The sequence below is a fragment of the Macrobrachium rosenbergii genome, chromosome 10 (genome assembly GCF_040412425.1).
Source record: "Macrobrachium rosenbergii isolate ZJJX-2024 chromosome 10, ASM4041242v1, whole genome shotgun sequence".
In the NCBI taxonomy this organism is placed as follows: domain Eukaryota; kingdom Metazoa; phylum Arthropoda; class Malacostraca; order Decapoda; family Palaemonidae; genus Macrobrachium; species Macrobrachium rosenbergii.
The window spans coordinates 70,764,211-70,783,835 of record NC_089750.1 but is presented as its reverse complement, the minus strand read 5'-3'; the positions used below and the strand labels follow the sequence as shown (position 1 = coordinate 70,783,835).

Below are 19,625 nucleotides of genomic sequence, written 5' to 3'. Positions count from 1 at the left end.
TATTAGATCCCTATTTTGAAGTCATATTTTTCATCCATCGTCTGGCACCAATGGACAAAGGACCAAGTAGCTGGATATACTCTTTTACTAAATATTAAAAGATTATTCTCATTGAATGGTATTTCCGTGTTCAGCTATTTGAAATATGGTTCAAAATAATATGATGAATAATATTTACACTGCTGTTTGGTTGAATATCAAACTCAAAATTCTAAAGTTATAAAAATGTCAACCCTTTCATCTTGGATAAGCAACTCGCCGAGTTTGTTCTTCATTCAAAACGAAACCAATTTCGAAAGGAATCAATTTTTGGAGAGTCAAAAGAGCAAACCAGTGTCATGAGACTTTTATCAGTGCCAAAGCTTTAGTTAATCTTTTCCCCAAATCACAATAACTTGTATAATTGAAAAATCTGTTAGCCAATGAATTTCTGTTTTCATGCCATTCTGAATGCAATCGTAATCCGTATGCATATTCCAATAATGCCATATTAGCATCATTTATAGTTTTATGATAAAATATGAAGACCCTTACGCTCTTCATAATAAACATTTAATTTAAAAAACTCAACAGAAAATGGAACAACTGTTTTTCACTGAATTGAGCAACTCCCTTTTCTTCTCAGAATAAACCACAAAAAATCTCACAAGGACGACAAATGCACAACATATATGCTTTTTAAATTGATAGAATGAAGCCACGAAGCGTCGTCTGTGAAATAAGGATATTGAATTTTTATTAATTTTTTTGCCTCGTTTTTATCACTGGCAAATGCCGGACAGTTTTATCGACTTACGTAAAAGGAGAAGGCAGAGAACTTGAGCAAAATGATGCATGCGAACATTTACGGGGATATTAGGATTCAGCAAGAGGTTTGCAAGAGGACCCTCTTGAGTGAGAGTGCTCATATGTACAGCTTAATTAAATGAAGGGAATGAGAAGGGGCTGAGCTAGACATGTAGGATCCTGGTAGCATCCTAGATCCTACCTTCTCCACATGCAGGACCAAAGCATAAAAAAAAGGTAACCGACCTTGGGGGTCCAATAATAAAGTTTCAGTTCACTCTGACGCCCATAATGTCAACAGTTACTGAGTGACAGGCTGACACAAATTCACTGTTCAACAGTGTTTCATTTGGAAATGCCTTCAAAGTGCTTGATAAACTCAATTATTTGCTTTTCTAAAACATTTTTTGAGGGTCTTCAGTTTCAGAAAGATTCTCATTGGGTTAAAGTGTGTTAGATTATGGAGCCAAATTATGCACATAAACCTTAAAAAAAAACTCCATCTTATAACAGAATTTCATTGGAATGTTTAAAGTAATACAAGAATAATAACAGCAACTCACTTTGTCCCTCAATGGCTGGCGTTCCTCGTCAGAGCATTATTTTGGAAGTGGTGCAAATATTAATTTTCAGTAAAGTGACAAACGTAAGGTACAAAGTCCCTCACAGCAACGCCAGTACGATCAGCTGACATGAACTTAGTCTTTACTTGAAATGAACACCCCCTCAGGTACATAAACAAAAATGCAGAGTGGATTACCTACACTTTCCTTTCCTGACATAATACTAGCTTCGTGACACATAAAAGTTATAAAGAACCTACAGGTGTCATAACCCAGTAATTTAAAATCAAAATAATCTTTTGATACAAAGTACTGCTAAGAACATTCGTATAAAGCCAGAATCTTCAATTTTTGTTATTTTCAAATGACAAATTTACATTAGTGCTAAGATATCTGTTCCTCTGTAAAATATTACTCACTCATTTTCATCTGTGACCCAGGCCTGGTTACGTCACCCTTCAAAGGACCCTGAAGAATGTAAACGTAACTCCAGGATATCTCAACACGTGAAGACCAGAAAGACTATTATAGTTACATAATTCTTCACAAGTGGAAATAAATATACTGTTCTGAGCACTGCAAAATATAAAATGGAGATAAATGATGTATAAACAATGCCTTTCTCGAGTCCAGTTTCATCATAATGAGGAAGCAACTTCTCTGCTTCATTCACCCGGACCTGGCAACAATGTTGACACACGACGTAAACAAAGAACTGAGTTCAAAATACTTTTGTGTTCGTGTGATTTTGGTCTAATTTTCAACTAATGTCGATTGAATATACGAGGCTGTATCATTGATTTTGTTTCGTGAAAATACCTCTCATATCTCCAATTATGAAAAGATTCTGGTTCAAAACGATATTTATTAAATTTTCTTAAATCTAATGGCAGTAATATAGCGAGAAACGCCTTCGGACATTTTAAGCTGGGTGAAGCATTTCGGAAGTACTGATTCTACTTTTCTTGTGATCGTCACGATTCGTCAGTTACTGATAATAAGAAGCATCTTTCCTCTTTACAGTGATTACATAGATAATCTATAAATTTACATCGACTTTACTTTGGTTTTATGTACAGCCCTCCGCAGGGATAATTCGGATTCCCTCTGGTGGGCCCTTGTGCTTTTAAAAATGAGGTACTTCTTATATTTTATAATTGTCTTTCAGTGTTTTCTCGTCTGTATCGTAGCTCCTGCAGGATAGGAGAGTCTTTAGTTCTTTTTTAAATTGCACAGATTATTAATCAAAGCCATGATCCGTATTATTTTTCACCTTTGACACACATTCTTTATATACTGTGCACTTACTGCCATCATATGTTTTATGTTTAGTATCACTATGGCCTTTCTTTACACAATTTTTACACTTGAAGATGCTGCTGGCATTCATTTGATTTGTGATTTTCAATCTCCATTTTTGCCTTTTCTAAGTTTTTCCTTTCTGGAAATCTTACAAATAAGTGTCCATCTCTTGTTGTTTTAACCTGTTCAACCGGCGCCGTTATTTTACACAATTTGTCCCTTTTCATTTGCTGCTGTGCTCTCTTCGGCGCCATTAAATCTAAAATGAGCAGAATTGCTGCGTTACAGAATCATGTATATTACTTAATATCAAGAAAGAATGAGATGTAAAATAAGATGGCAGATTCATCTCTGCATAGCATTACAGTATTGATACAAAAGTAACTGAAATGACATTATTGTACGGCATTTTGACTTAGAATGACACACAGTACTTCTATTTCATGATTTTAATAACTCACCACCAACATTCTAAGGAAAAGTGAGTGAATAATGCAATGAATTATGTCCTTCCATGAACACATATTCCTTTGTCCTTGCCAGTTTCCTGCTATTACTTTATCTTAAGGTTCATAAATATAAGGCTGTGTCCACACGATCGAGCTTTGTTCGACGAACTTTGTCCGATGTAACGTCAGAAGCGGAGAAACAGCAGGCAAAGTTAACTTTGCCCACTTCTGACGTCACACCGGACAAAGTTCGTCGCACAAAGCTCGATTGTTGGACGCAGCCTAACATGTCTTATTAACCTATATTTAATATTTTACCTCTGGCAACAGAGCAAAGGCAACCAATTTGACTTTTTCCCTTATTTCAGTTCCACAGGACATTAAAGACCACAATCACTGAAATATTTAACATGACTACTAGTACTTTTGTCAGCAGCAACACCTGTTTGCAATCAGTAAAAATTTAAAAGGGTACTACATAGTACCACTGATAGAGGATACTTGTTTCATTCAGTTATCTATCCAAGTAATTTTTTTAAAAACACTTCCAGATTCTGGTAATGCTCAACAGCTGCTGAATCACAGGATGGATAAACTTTATAAACAATCAGATATTGGTTAGATGTCACCCCCAAAAATATTTTGGCATTAACCATTCAACAGGTTCTGTGCCCAGAGATAGTTTTGAAAGATGTTAAATTTGACATTACCATTCTACCTTCAATCAATACCAATTCTCTGCTTAATGTTTAATACATTATACTATGACAGTTGCTACAAGGTGATATCAATGTACTCTAAGGCATAAGTCTGGATTCACAATGATAAAATCATACAAGTTTGTGAAATAATTTGAGAAAATTATGAACCAGCCATATTACAGGTATTCTGTTATCTCAAACCTTAGGAAATTTCCCATAAACCCATGAAATTGTTACATTTTTATACTAAGTACCATAACTTAACCAGAACACAGACTAACCAAAAGAACAGGTTTTTGAAGGAAAAGCAAAAGTTGGAATAAGGATGAGAAGCTTGACAGCTACTTAGGAGAGATAAAAATGAATGGATGAAAAGTTAGAAAAGTTGGAAAAAAAGCAACTGAAGAAGAAAGGGATACTGCAAAGAGGCTTTATGCCATCTTCACTGCACAGGCCAAAGCACACCGTGGGCATAACCAGATTATAGGGAATCTCAACTTATGAATAAACATTTTTCAACAACTGGCAATATTGTACTGTTAAAGAAAGCTGTTAAGGTTAAAATACAGATCAAATTTTTTAAAAGGCAATGAAACATTTACAAGCATCAGTCACAAATATATTTTGAGGAGTTAATTTGTACAAAATTGTAAACCAATATTTTATCAAAAAGACAGATATAGAAGAAATTTGAAGATATGGATTTTCCTTTAATTTATATCTAAGTTGCATAAAAATCCAATCTGTGCTCTAACTCTAAACTGCACACAAACACACACACACACACACACAAATGCTTACAAAAAGAAGTATGACTTAATGCAAACAAAAGGGAAAAAATCCTTTTATTTACAAAAAACTAAAAAAATTTTCAAAAATATTACTCAAATGCAGGCTGACTGATACTGCTAAGGCACATCACTCATCCATTTTCTGAAAAAGATTCCGAATGTGAACTATGCAACCAGAAAAATTGTTGGTTTTGTTAAGTCTTTCCTCTAATTCTTTCAGATTTTCAATCGAAGGTTCAGACTTCACGAGGCAATATTTATCATTTTCCAATGTCAGCTCGAGCATGTATTCTTTGCTGGGATCTAAGCGATTTACCTGAAACGAATAAAAACACACTGAAAACAAAATGGGAAAAATTTAAGCAGCATCTGGTGTACTGTTAGGACAGGATTTAAGGCACCTCCCACAAGTAAGTAGGCCAGACTTAAAACTTCAGTCTTATTGCTGGAAGTACAACTACACAAAACTAATCTGCAATTACAAGAAAAAGTAGGAAAAAAATAACAAATGATTATGGCTAATCATATAATTTCTATCATTCAATAATGTAACTAAACCACTGAGAACTAAAAAAAAAAGGGGGCTTGTAATGCTAACCTGTGGGATTACATTTTAACAAAACTGTTGTTATAACACAAAATTAGTTTATTCACATGGAATATCAGTTATGTATGCTAACATTTGCAGTCTCAATGTCAAAACTCTTACAATTTTTTTCTCAAAGACAAAAACAGACAGGGCCATCTACAACCATAGGTATGTATTACTCACCCCTTATTTCAAGTACAGTAGATTGGAAATGAGGCAGTAAATTTGAGAGACTCCAAGGAATGAATCACATGAATGATGGGTTTTGAAGGAGAAAACAAGTTGTGTTATATACACTCAGTTGGTTTCATCACAATCCCTCAATCATACTGTATATAGTATATGCCTGTGCTACAATATATATGGGGAGGCAGTGAGTTGCTGAATGTCCCATAGTGTCACAGAATTCCTGATGGATCTACAACTCCCAGAGAAAGTGCTCCATTGTGAAGATCTCTGTCAAAGTGAAACTGAACAATAATAATAAAGTTGTAGCCTTTTTTCTTATCCCCTCCATAGTAGGAGGATGATGTTTCCTGCAAGCAGTACTGGGTCTGATAGAACCTCCAGTCTTTGGCAGGGATGAGGAAACATGTGATGGGCAGCCATTGGTCTTTCATATTCCTTGCCAGTTCCTTGTCCATCCAAATCATTGGTGCAAACAAAAGACAAACCATATACTCAGTTGGTTTTGGTCATTTTCACATGAAGTCTTTTAATAGTGCCACAGCTGATGCCTCTTAGTTGGGCTTCTATTGGTCAGATCTCACAACTCAGTTTAGGACTTCCAAGAAGGAAGTCTGGTGCTGTAAAGCCATGGTTACCTCTTTCATCCTCATCTGTGTGCTCAATGAGCAACACATGGTCCAAGTTAAGCAAAAGTCTATCCTCTCGGTATGCATTGAGGAAATCTTCATTGCTGTCAGCTCTTTCAGTGTGCAAGGTTGGAGGCAAGCCGGTTTCCTTTCTAAATGCATGTGCCAAAAAATTCTCCTGTGAAAATAAGCACCTCCTCTTTGACCAAGTATGTTCTCATGTAGAGGGCATTGTTAATGAAATGTCATGGGATAAAAATGATGAGGGAGAAAAGATGTATGAAAATCTCTTCATAACCAGACTGGTGGACATCTATATGACTGTTGTCATGGAGAGATGATGGGCAGAATCCAAAGGCAAATCCATTTCCCTCAAAAAATGAAGATCATGGCTGTTACACAACAGCTTCTTTGGTTCTTTCTCAGATAAAAGCAAAACCTTGACCATGCTGATGTTGCCTCCAAGATGAGAACCCAAACTGGAGGTGTACTTCAGGAAAAGTCTGACTGGGGTCCTTCCAGTCAGTAATCTGGTTGGTAACTGTCAACTTCAATTGTTAAGATCCTGTCTAAATGCGCTGTCTTCATTAAGAGCTCTCTGAATGGGAGATATAGCTACTACCCTTCCTATATGAAAAGGAACCATCATAGTCAGTTCCTATTGTTACTAAGCCGGTCATGATAACTGCCAACATCTTGAATGCAGGTGTGGTCTGTACTGGTAGTGTGGTCATGGCTGAAAGCTGAAGGATTGGAGTGGCTTGGAAAGTTAGTCTTAGCAGTTGCCAGAATCCTGGCTAATACTCCTCTTGGCTAACACTGGCAACTCATGAGAGACATGTCCTTTCTTGAGGATCCCATGAAGTAATATATTTTGAAACTGCCTTTACTGTGACTGGAGATGAATCTTTATGAGGGCATATGTCAACGTCTATGTCCATATGAGATGCAAGAACTGCAATTACAATAAGTCTGCCATGAAGAACAATGCATCCCTGGGCATGGGCACGTCAGCTTGGAGGATGGTAGTCAAGAAAAATGAACTAAGCATGCAAGATAGTTGGCAGGTGAGGTGGGTGTGTGGAGCAATCAGGTTAAAAACTGGACAAGACAGGTGTCAAAGAGAATGATTTCCAGCTAGCAGTGGTGGTGTCATGGTGGCTGGATGGGCAACTAAAGCTGGAGCATGGTTAGCACACCACCCAAAAGTGGTGCCCCTTCACCTCTACCAAAGACATATATAACTGTTATTGAACTGGAAACTGAGCACTCACCAGAAGAAGCGAGCACCATAACTTGAGAAAATAGTACAATCACTTCAAAAAAAGGTTTAAGAAGCTGAAAACTCACTGGATATCGTTAATGATACAAAAAAGCATAATGCTCAGGTCAAGCAAATACTTATGTAATAATTTACAACTAGTTGTTACCATAAAGCTGGCAAACCAAAGGAAAATTCAGCAATGTAAGTACCTGCCAAGGTGGAATAAATTACACTTTTACCATTTTTTTATGAGCAAAAAAGAATGATTTTACTTATATAAAGAACAATGAAACTATGGTTAGGTAATGCTGGAAAATAACAAGGGAATTCTGGACAGACCTCATAAAAGCACTACAAATTCATGAAATATGAAGTGCCCATGCATCATTAGATCAACATACTTCTGTCTGTTAGACAAAAGACTGAGAATTATGGCACATTTCAGACTGCAAATGCGGGCATATATGTGACTGATGGGTTATGATTAAATGAACTTCAATACATCATGTACACCTTCAAAAGTTTCAAGGTTTTCTGCATGAAATTAATCGATAAAGTATGAGTATCACCTTATATAGACAAATATTTTCCAAGAATAAAATTGCTCTTGCATATAACCAAAATCATCTCACATGTTATAACATAAAAGGGTAACTGAATGTCACATCAATAACGCACCTGAGTAAATACAAATACAAGTGTATCATGTCGCGTACGTTGTATCTTCAATCCTAAGTGAGTCTGATAAAAAAGCACTCCCTTTTCCATATTGCTAAGTTTCTCCTGAAAAAGATGTAAGTTATAAAGACTTTAGGTAATGATACTGCAGAAAGTAATATTTGCCATACTTGTTATCCAATGCATAGATCCTATATTACCATGATAATGAAAAAACTGCATGTTCCTCTTGAAGCCCTTATCCAATGTGGTTCTTTGCAATCACTAATGCTAAAAATTGTAAAAATTCACAGTTTAACTTATATTACAGTACATCAATATTCTGAACAATAAATACATTTCTAAGAGCCATTTATCTAAAATTCATTTTAGTTTTTTCAGAATTCATCAGTATGTCAAACAGAAAGGAAAACTAACAAAGTTTATACAAATGGATAACTGGGCATATTTATAAAAACAGAATCTGTTAATTTCTGTACACAGGACAATGGTTCCAAGTACCAGTGTACATGAGGGGGATCAGTTCTTCTAATCCTTTCATGTGTCAAATGCCAAACACACACCATAAATATTAGAAATGTTACACAACACAATGAACAGTTATAATTTCTTCTGACAATGGGACCTTTTATGTGAAAGACAAAACATCTGAGAGTGAAAATTATGCAGGAGTTATGGAATTGTCATTGGAATATAGAATTTAGACCAAAGGCTAAGTGCTGGGACCTACGAGGTCATTCACTGCTGAAAGGGAAATTGACTAAGGTCTGAAAGGTGTAACAGGAGGAAAAACTCACAGTTGCACTGTGAAATAACAGTTAGAGAGGGTGGAAAGTCAGATGGAAGAATATAAAAGGAGGTGAAGTAAAAGGAATGAAAGAGGTTGCAGCTAGGGGGCCGAAGGGACACTGCAAAGAACCTTAAGTACTGTAATGCCTACGGTACACCAGATGAGGGGCACTGATGACACTACCCCCTAAGGAGTGCAGGAGTTATGAATGACAACTATGAATCAGATTTACAAAGGGTAAAATGAAACATCTCAAAATCTGCAATGGTAGAAGTGGAACTGAAGACTAGAGTACAATTTGTTTTTAGAGCAACCCCATGTTACACTCACCAGGGTGCATGTTTCAAATAAAAATAAAAAATAAATCAAACCTCACCAGCTCTTCCTATACCTTACACCTTTATTTCTACATCATGTACTGTGCCCGGTGCTTACCTGATTCTTGCGTTCATCATATTCTACCAATTGTTCTTTTTCCTTAAGTTTTTGCTCCTGCTGATTCAGCATCTCTCTGAACTTATCTTTTTCATGAATCTAAAAAAAAAAAAAAAAGATTGATAAGAAATGCAATTTAGCAATTATATGATGTGATTTCACATCAGCAATCTTTGAGGCATTAGTTACCTTTCTTTATTTCATCTATCATTTCATTTTTTTATGCAAACCAAAATACAAGACCTCTAAAAACTTTCAGACACATCTTTCATGTTTTGTAATTAATTTTTTTCTCCTACTGTCATCTCTTGCCTCATTACAAAGCAGTCATCAATATTTTGTCTTCCTATATACCACTTCCTACCTTTCCGAATGCCAAAACACACATTTTGGGCAGAAAGGTTATTTTGTGAACAGTTGTTGAAACAAGTAAAGCCCCCACTGTGGGAAACCCCTATGTTGTCAGAAGAAAACTGAATTATAATGACATGTTAAGGACACAAATGTATCTCAACTTTCTTCATACAATTATGATCTCAGTGATTAACTTTGTTAATGCTTAACACATTACTGTACAGTAAAAGGAACTGCTCTAAAAGCTAACCAATTAGTTTTCAAAATCAAAAAAACCTTCTCTTTCTTCACAATTCTGAAATGAAGTCTCAAATATTACCTTTGATCATCAAAAGATCTCATGAATGTGAACTTGGCAAGAGACTCCAGTAGCAAATTAATTATATCTGACACTATATATCACACATTGCATGGGGAAATAACTTATAGTGTTTTGTGTGAAACACTACAGTGATAAAGGTGTTTTGCAGCAAATTCTTTGGCCTTTGATAGTATGCCTCTGGCTTTCTACCTTTAATTCTCATTTTTTCCTTTGGTCTCTTCCTAATTAGCTTTCAAACTTCTTTATGTCTGCCTTGCTTAAAATTCCAATTCTCATTTAGGAACACATTCTTTTGGCAAACCCTATGACAGTCTTGGCGTTACTCTGTGGTCGCACTAAACTATTTTATGTTACAATAAAGATTTTTTATATTACAGTCATATTTAAACACAAGCCTCTTTCATTTCTCCTCATAAACAACTTAACATGAAATTAACAGTGTGGCATTATTCACAACAGCAAACCTTCTCACTGATGAGAAGATTCAACTCATCATGCTCATGCTGTAGCCTTTGCTTCTCTCTTCCTGCACGATCTTTATCAGTGCGGATGGACTCGATATCTTCACGAATACTGGAAATCTTCTTCTGCAACTCTGTGACCTCACCTGAAATTATATTACTCTCAATTTTATGGCCCAGAACAACAAATACTGTACTTAAGAAACTAAAATATAGTACAGTGAATTTATCTGCTAACTTCTCATATACTATGTATCAAATTTCTTCAATATAATATGCTACTGAGGTAGCTTCTGGAGATTTTTTCAAAATAATCATAAGAATTGCAAGTGAAGATGCATAACTATTACTACAAATGCCTACACTGGAACAATCATGACACAACAAACACTATTCCTACTTTACACCACCAGAAACTTGCTCAAAAACAATGAACACCAATTTATGTTACTACTGTACTATACCTGCAATCTTATTGATAACATTTTGTTCATGCTGGCAGGCTGCAGTGACCTGATTCAATGTATCCCCATAAATTTTCACCAATGTCTGTCTGTTCTGGGAAATCTTTTGGTCGAAACTTTCAAATGCAGCCTCATAATCTTGTATGGCTTCCACTGGCATGGTAAACAAGTATCAAACCTGCAAAACATTAATTTCATTATCAATTTCCACTTTGCTTTTGTAATGTGAATCTAAAACATACATAGACAAGATTAAGCAGAACTGTACTGTCTCAACATAAACCTAATGAGCTCTTGAAAAAAGAAAGGCTTCACAAAAAAGTTACTATTATGAATGCTTTTATTAATCCTCTCGTGCACTGTTGATGTTGCAATGCACACGAATCTAAGGTTTTTTGCACTAGGTGAAAGATGGATTATTCATAAACCAGTCTTTTTAGGGATGCTATCAATTAACAGAACTCAACCTTTTCAGCATCCAATTACTATAAATAATTTATTTGATGTATGTTACAGTAATGACCTCACAACACAATCTAGATAATTTTGGAAAAAGATTGTTCTCATGAAAACATTTTTTTGAACAATACAATAAATTCAAAGGGCACACTTTTTCCTCTACATTTATTGCAGTCTACAAGACTGGAATACCAGAGACACTTTTGGACACAACATTTTCCTATTCAGTTTCGTGTTGTATGCAACAACCAAGCAATCCAAAATAACTTTCAGCAACTGTACTACAACTCCAAGCTGATGTCTACCTGATAGTTCTAAATTTGAGGCTTCTGGCTAAGTAAGCAAAAAGGTAATGAAATGAAAGAATACTGTAATTACTAAGGATTTCTGATGTTATTTCTTAGACATGAAACATATTAACTCTTGATGACTACAGATACTCCACTGTCATTAAACCATATTACAATACATAAAAGTTAATACAAGTATCTGTATGGTAAAGTACTGACTTATTGTACATCACATCAGATAAAAACAAGTGAACACAGTACCAACAAAGAAATAATCAAACATGCTCAAAACATAAAAGACCTTGAAAAACGTTGATTCATCATGTCGACACCGAAAATGACAAAGAAAATATAAGACAAAAAGAATGCACATGTAAAGACAATTACTGTTCAGGGATACATTTTAACCTAACCTGATGTGCAGTGTCCTGAGTGGGGAATCTTGACCCTTCCTGAACCCCCTTAAATACAGACACTAATACTTGAAAGGGATATATCCTACCCTAACCTTACCTAGGGTGCAATGTTGTTGACAGGGAGGGAGTGAGGTTATGTCCTCTCATTAACTGTATGCAGGAACAAATCACTTATTTCAAGATTGAGAAGTTGAAGGCAGTGGTTTATCAGTATATTTTTGGGGTACAGTATTATGGATTCTAGTAAATAGTAGTAGATATGTGATTTCCTAAATTATCACCAAAAAGATGAATTCATCAAGTGGATAAATTCCCATGCCTCAACGTAAGTCTTTACCTAAAACATTCCCTTACATCCAGTCAAAGAAAAGCCACATGCATAATTTTTACTTTCTTAGGAACCTTCTCTGAACAAATACATTTAACTCCATGGACATTTTTGGTATGTCATGGTAGTAATAATTCAAAGGACACACCTAACATGACATCATGCTCAGCAGAATGTGTGCATTACAATACAGCAGTATTAACCTGGAACATTCGTCTTAGACAGATGAAGCCATCATACATTTACCACCAAATAATGCTGCTCTTAGGCCTAGTCTATTAAGTTTGCCTTCACTGTCCAAAGGAAATATCCTGCAATCATCATTCAACCACTGGTGCTGTATAGGCTAGCCTAGGCTACCTGATTCAGTTTCAGCAAAATATCAATTTGTTATAACCTGTTCAATTCTTATCATAATCCCTCAATTTAGGATAGACCCAGCCTGCCCTACCTAGGAAGTACAGCTTGGTGTAACTTGTCTGCATAAAGTGTTGCATAAGCTAATTTCTTCTACAACATGCGTTTTACTTTTAATACTAATTTGTGTCTTTGCATGCTAGGCTATGTAGGCTGGTGGTGTCCTGATGATTCCATTTCATTCTTCAATAGTTATTTAGTAATCCAGGTTGTGAATGGTTGTTGGACTATTGTTTCTTCATACCAGAAGCTAAGACAAGACAGTCTAATTATTATCATGAAATAATTCAATTGGGGATTATAATGCGTTAATCAATCATTTCCAATGGAAATTAACAGGGCTAGCCTACGCTAAGCTATCAAATTCGTGAGAATTAGGACACAGGCTAGGCTTAGCCTTCACGTCAAAACTAAGCTAGCCTACCAGAAAAACCACTTGTCAAACTCATAAGTTATGAAAAACTATCCTAAAATCATAATTCGCGACATTTAGAATGAATGGCCACATCAGACTGTACATAGTCGCTAGCTACCCTATAGCTAGTTAACCTTGGCCCATCCTACCGTCGATCGAACCTAGCCTACTTAAATCTAGATTAGGGCTAACAGGAAAAGAGGAAGTCTCCTAACTTACTAAAGGCTACTTCCTCTAGACCCCTTTAATAGCCTGATATATGGCAAAGAGCTTATTCAAGATTAATTACATCTGGATTAATCATTTGATGTTCGGGGTAAAGCACGGTAGACATCTGTCAAACTGTAAGGTACAGAGAATCTCGCATACCCTAAAATATACAGTATTTCATGCATACTGTGAATTATATACATCATTAACCTCACAAATATGTCATAAAATCCACGGTAACTTAATGTGCATCACTAGCAAATGCCAAAATAACACCGTACACTGGGACTCGCGAACACGTCGGGACTGGCGGAGATTCAAATTTGTAAACAAAAACATTAGCGGGAAGGACCAATCAGATACGCGCTTTTTCAGTGTTGCCAGATCAGATATAAATTTCACCAACGAATACTGATTGATTAATCTTATTTATACTCATTTTATCAAGTAAATAGAAATAAATATATATAAAATAAATAAATTATTCTATAACCGAATATTAACGAGAACTATGGCCACACGATCATATTTATTACGGAACAATACGCATCAATGTTGCCATACGTAACTTTAGATATAAACATTTCTTAAATATTCGTAATCACATAGTTAAGTACTTGCATAACTGAATCTTAACTACAAACTGAATTGAATAAATGCAATTGAATTAAACAATGCTTTGGTTTACAGCGATCTGTTTAAAAGGGTTGGCTCGATAGTATGCATCTTTTAGATTTTGGAAAACTAATAATTGTTCACATTTTGATTACTATATAACTGTAAGAAAAAGTTAAAGATAAATTGAAGATAGGATCGGAATTTCTAAGCTAAAACCTCATATATTAAAGCTAATGCTTTGTTTTATAGATTTGCTCGTGGCGCAGAAAATAAATTAGCTTAGTCCTACCTCAACCTCATTTTTTCTTAATCAAATAATATACTGTATATAGAAAACTATTGCGATGTAAACCCCAAACTAACTTAGAAGGCGCCGGTGAAAGAGAAATATTTAACTTGAGTATTTAGAAGTGGACCTAGCAAAAATTGGCACGGTTATCACAGAGTGAAGCTCAAGCTTAGTTTACAACACGATTATTTTACATAACAATTTATCTAGCTTAAAATTAGGTCTCGATAGGTCTGTTGTAGATGTTTAGAATACACCAAAGGTTTCGACTCGTTTCACACATTACTTTTCATTAATCTTCTGAAAAGAAAACTGTTGTGCCGGCTTTGTCTGTCCGTCCCCACTTTTTTTTCTGTCCGCCCTCAGACCTTAAAAACTACCGAGGCTAGAGGGCTGCAAATTGGTGTGTTGATCATCCACCCTCCAATCATCAAACTTACCAAATTGCAGCCCTCTAACCTCTGTAGTTTTTTTTAAGGTTGAAGTTAGCCATAATCGTGCTTCTGGCAACGATATAGGATAGAAAACTCGACTGTGCCGAAGACACTTCGGCGCATTTTTTACTTGTTTGTTATTGCCATCACTCATCGGCACCAAGAATTCCTTGTTTTGACGCCAGTATTTATAAAAACCAGTTACTGATTGTCGCAGACGAGCCCAGATACGGGAAAGTATTATAGGCCTAACATCACATTTTTCCTACTATAAGAAGAAATCTGCAGGAACTCAAAAAGTGACCCAATTATACTGAGATGCATGAGATACGCGAGAAACAAATGATAAGCGGTGCTTCTTAAAACACCGGAGAAGCAAGACAATGATGACTGGAACGTGACAGAGAGATATATCTTTACGTTAAGCAGTGGCATTTTGAAAAAAACTGAATGCGAGGTAATTAAGGATAATCGGTAATTGCTTTTTGAGAAATTCGTGATGTCTTCTAGTCTACTGTATATGTAACGGATAATACAACCTGAATGACGATTAACAAATTGGTACAGAACAGACAAGTAGAAATTTTTAAGATTCAAAGTTATTTCAAAGAGAATGCGTCTTACTTTCTGTGAAACTGGTTGAGGATATAACACCTAAAAAAATTTTTTAAACATTTCCAAATACGATATATTACTGGATTATTTTCACGTCACTTTTGTGAACATCATGAAATAACCACACCTACCAAGAGAGTTCGGTCTCGAAGCAAATTGTTTTTTTTAAATTTTGAGTTCAACTCACGATTTGTTTTCACGTATTGTTGAAACGTCTTTGGTATACGAATATCGATTTAAAACTCAAAAGCATACTCTAAGGTTTCTTTCCTTTCCTAGTAAGTTAAACTGCTACAAGACTTGAAAAGTCAGAAAATCGAGCGGGTCAACGAGAAAGTAGTGGCGATTGGAACTCACGCGTGCAAACTGATCGTGGTGGGGGAGTTTTCTTCAGACATGCCGCCATCAATTAGACGTGAAAGAGCTGCTTGCTACGTTTCTCTCCTTGTTCTGTCTCTCATTATTGATTTGGATTTTGTTGTTAGTCATTTGTTACGATCTCTCTCTCTCTCTCTCTCTCTCTCTCTCTCTCTTTCATAGTTCCTCGTTGGCCGAGTTCTCGGCTAGCACTCTGCTAGGCCCGAGTTCGAGACTCGGCCAGCCAGTGAAGAATTAGATGAATTTATTTCTGGTGATAGAAATTCATTTCTCGGTATAATGTGGTTCGGATTCCACAATAAGCTGTAGGTCCCGTTGCTAGGTAACCAATAAGTCTAATCCTTCGGGCCAGCCCTAGGAGAGCTGTTAATCAACTCAGTGGTCTCGTTAAACTAAGGTACACTTAACTTCTCTCTCTCTCTCTCTCTCTCTCTCTCTCTCTCTCTCTCTCTCTCTCTCTCTCTCTCTCTCTCTCTCTCTCTCTGGACACTTTTCTTATTGTAACAATGTTGCGACTGTACCTTGGTCCATTTTTTATGTTTAGAATTTTATCATCAATGCTGATTTGCTATCTTTCATTTTCTTTGCCTCACGAAGAAAAACTGTGTTCGTGGACGTGTGAACAAGGAAAAGAAACAAAAAAGGAATAAAAACAAAAACAAAAAAATATATTCTAAAATTGCAGAAACTATTCAAGTATTCCTTTATAGATACTGAATACACAGGAAAAATCAACCTGGCTAGTGGCGGAATTGCATGATGGAATGGAATGGAATGTACTGTAGAGTTCAGGCCACAGGCCAAGCGCTGGGACCTATGAGGTCATTCAGCGCTGAAAGGGCAACTGAAAGCGAAAAGGTTTGAAAGGCGCAACGGACGGAAAACCTCGCAGTTGCATTAGGGAACAACTGTTAGGAGAAGGTGGAGAGTAAGATGGGAGAAAGAATATGGACGGAGGTACAGTAAAAAGAATGAAAGGGCTTGCAACTCGGGACCGAAGGAATGCTGCGAAGAACCTTAAGTAATGCCTACACTGAGTCGCGTGAGGTGCACTGGCAGCACTATATCTCTCTACGGAAAGAATTGAATTAATAATAATAAATAATAATAATAATAATAATAATAATAATAATAATAATAATAATAATAATAATACACTCTACTGAAGGAAATCTCCTGACTGGGATGAACTTGAATTACACTGATAAAACTGGAGGTAATTCAGTTTCTTTTGCTGGACCTGAGTCTGAATAAATAAAAAAATGGATTTTGCTTATAAGATTTTCCTGCCCAAATTAAACGCAAACGGAAATTTGATCAGACAATTATTTTAGCGGATTCTTATCAACATTTATTCCCGCGAATTCTAATTTTTAAAATTTTAACAGACATTTATTTTAGCGGAATCGTATCAACATTTATTCCCGCGTATTCTAATTTTTTTTTAATTTTAACGGACATTTATTGTAGCGGATTCGTATCAACATTTACTCCCGCGAATTCTAATTTTAAAAAATTTAACAGACATTTATTTTAGCGGATTCGTATCAACATTTATTCCCGCGAATTCTAATTTTTAAAATTTTAACGGACATTTATTTTAGCGGATTCGTATCAACATTTATTCCCACAAATTCATTTTTTTTTTAATTCGACTTTCCTAATAGGGAGTGTACACATGACTAGCTACTTACCGATGCGTCTCTCATGAAAGCGTTAACGACCAACGGAATCTTACGTCTGAAAATGACTGGTTACGGTAAGTGGTGTCTTGCGCCTCTACGTGTTTCATTTGTCACTTTCCAACTGACTTCGTTTTGTAACGGCTCGTGGAAATCATTACGGTTCATTATAGCGGCATAATTTTCACGGACACTTTCTTTTTATCTACTTATATATTTATTTATTTACTCATTTAGTTATTTCAAAAGGTAGGGAAGGGGAAGGAAGACCGGTTGTGGAAGAAGAGATCATTTACACAACAACAAAGAAGTCACGATAGAAATTAAAAGGGAAGAGGAAGATTTTCATGGAAATTTGGAGCAGGAGAAGAAGATCGTGCAGAATAAGGAAGAAAATAGCAGATAAAAATAAATGAAAAAATAAAATGAAGAAATATGAGAAAAGGGGAAAAATATAATATGAAGAAACAGATATCCAAGAAAGGGCTAAATTTTGTAAGAAAAGATATAGTAAGACGGAGGACGAAGAGAATGGCAAAGGAAGACTTACATTAAAAGTGAAGAGTAAACGAAACGAAAAGAAATATTCAGTAAGAACGTAATTATACGACGAAGAATAATAGGGATAAAAACGACGATAAAAAATAAAGGAAAAATGAATATGCTTTTGGAAAACAAGAGGGGAAAAAATAAGACATTCGAAAAAAACAGAGTAAAGTTCCAAATGGGAAATGAAAAAAACAATAGGAATAGCAAAATATATATATATATATATATATATATATATATATATATATATATATATATATATATATATATATATATATATATATATATATATATATATATATATATATATATATATATATATATATATATATATATATATATATGAAATTAAATGGAATTATATTCATGTCAAAAATAGCTAGGAAGACATTAATTAAAGACTGAAAATCTAGTGGATGAAAAAAAGACAAGTAGAAAACCAAAACAAGAAGTTAAAAGGAAACGAAATATTAATAATAATAATAATAATAATAATAATAATAATAATAATAATAATAATAATAATAAGAAGAAGAAGAAGAAGAAGATGAAGAAGAAGAAGATGATGAAGAAGAAGAAGAAGAAGAAGAAGAAGAAGAAGAAGAAGAAGAAGAAGAAGAAATTTAATAGATCCGGAATAAGCTCAAGAAAAGAACTAGAAAGTTACAACAACAATAATAATAATAATAATAATAATAATAATAATAAAAATAATAATAATAATAATAATAATAATAATAATAATAATAATAATAAGAAGAAGAAGAAGAAGAAGAAAGAAGAAAAGAAGAAGAAGAGAAACAGAAGAAAGAAGAAAAGAAATAGAAAATGTATAATAATAATAATAATAATAATAATAATAATAATAATAATAATAATAATAATAATAAGAAGAAGAAGAAGAAGAAGAAGAAGAAGAAGAAGAAGAAGAAGAAGAAGAAGAAGAAGAAGAACAGGAAATCCAGAACAGGCAAGAGAAAAGAACACTAGAAAGTAGGAAATAGAGAATCACAAATTCAACCTCCGAGAGAAGAATAAGTGGAAACCTCCAAAGAAGAAGAAAGCTCACGTTTCGGGAGAGGACGAGGAACCAGCGAGAGAACGCCCTCGACAACGGAGAGAGAAATCCGATGCAAGCAGAACACAAGCAATCGCATTTCCAGCTCTCACTCGTGACGGCTCGATTGATTGAGGTTCAACTGGGATCTTCTCCTCGTGATTTGCGATTCTAGAATATGATATCGTCAATTTGAATAATTGTTTTTCTGTAAAGCGTGATTAGAAAACGTTGTTCTGCAGGTTGATATGCTTCTCTTGCGATTAGTATTTTAAAACACTCAGGCGCGATTGGCGATTCTGGAATGTGATATCGTCAATCTGGATAATCGTTTTTGAAAAGCGTGATTAGAAAACGCTGTTCTCCAGTATGATATCGACAGTGAGTTGGATAAATGTTTTTGAAAAACGTGAATAGACAACGCCTCTCCAAAATAGCATGCTTTTTCTACAATTAGTATATTATAAAAAAAAAGGTAGTTAATCACATAAAAAAACAACCAGCTACGAATAATATTCAAAATTGGCGGTTGTGCAAGTCTTGTGAAATAAAATTTACGTGAAGTATAGGAAATAGAAATAGTATTGAATTAAAGTGTACGATAACTGTTTTTTTATGGCTACCTGCCAGAGGAAATAGAGATATTCCAACTGTAGTAATACTATCAAGGTTAACAATAAAAAAAAACAGGTCAGGCAATCAAA

General features: G+C 35.1%; 1 protein-coding gene across 7 annotated transcripts in view; it reads right to left on the bottom strand.

Moving 5' to 3' along the window:
• Positions 1-3,085: 3,085 nt before the first annotated feature.
• The window catches only part of LOC136842825 (kinetochore protein Spc25-like), a 517,729-nt gene continuing 501,189 nt past the window's right edge, over positions 3,086-19,625 (bottom strand). Inside the window, exons 1-6 of one of the 7 annotated variants that reach the window (XM_067110690.1) lie at positions 13,581-13,695; positions 10,765-10,942; positions 10,304-10,446; positions 9,164-9,262; positions 7,939-8,043; positions 3,086-4,908 (exon numbers count right to left, since the gene is read on the bottom strand). In XM_067110690.1, the coding sequence (XP_066966791.1) occupies positions 4,720-4,908; positions 7,939-8,043; positions 9,164-9,262; positions 10,304-10,446; positions 10,765-10,924 (696 nt within the window). In that variant the 5' untranslated portion in view covers positions 10,925-10,942; positions 13,581-13,695 and the 3' untranslated portion in view covers positions 3,086-4,719. Of the gene's footprint in view, positions 4,909-7,938; positions 8,044-9,163; positions 9,263-10,303; positions 10,447-10,764; positions 10,943-13,308; positions 13,328-13,378; positions 13,696-19,625 lie in introns of those variants that run through there. The other 6 variants (XM_067110689.1, XM_067110691.1, XM_067110693.1 and 3 more) reach the window with 6 other exon arrangements.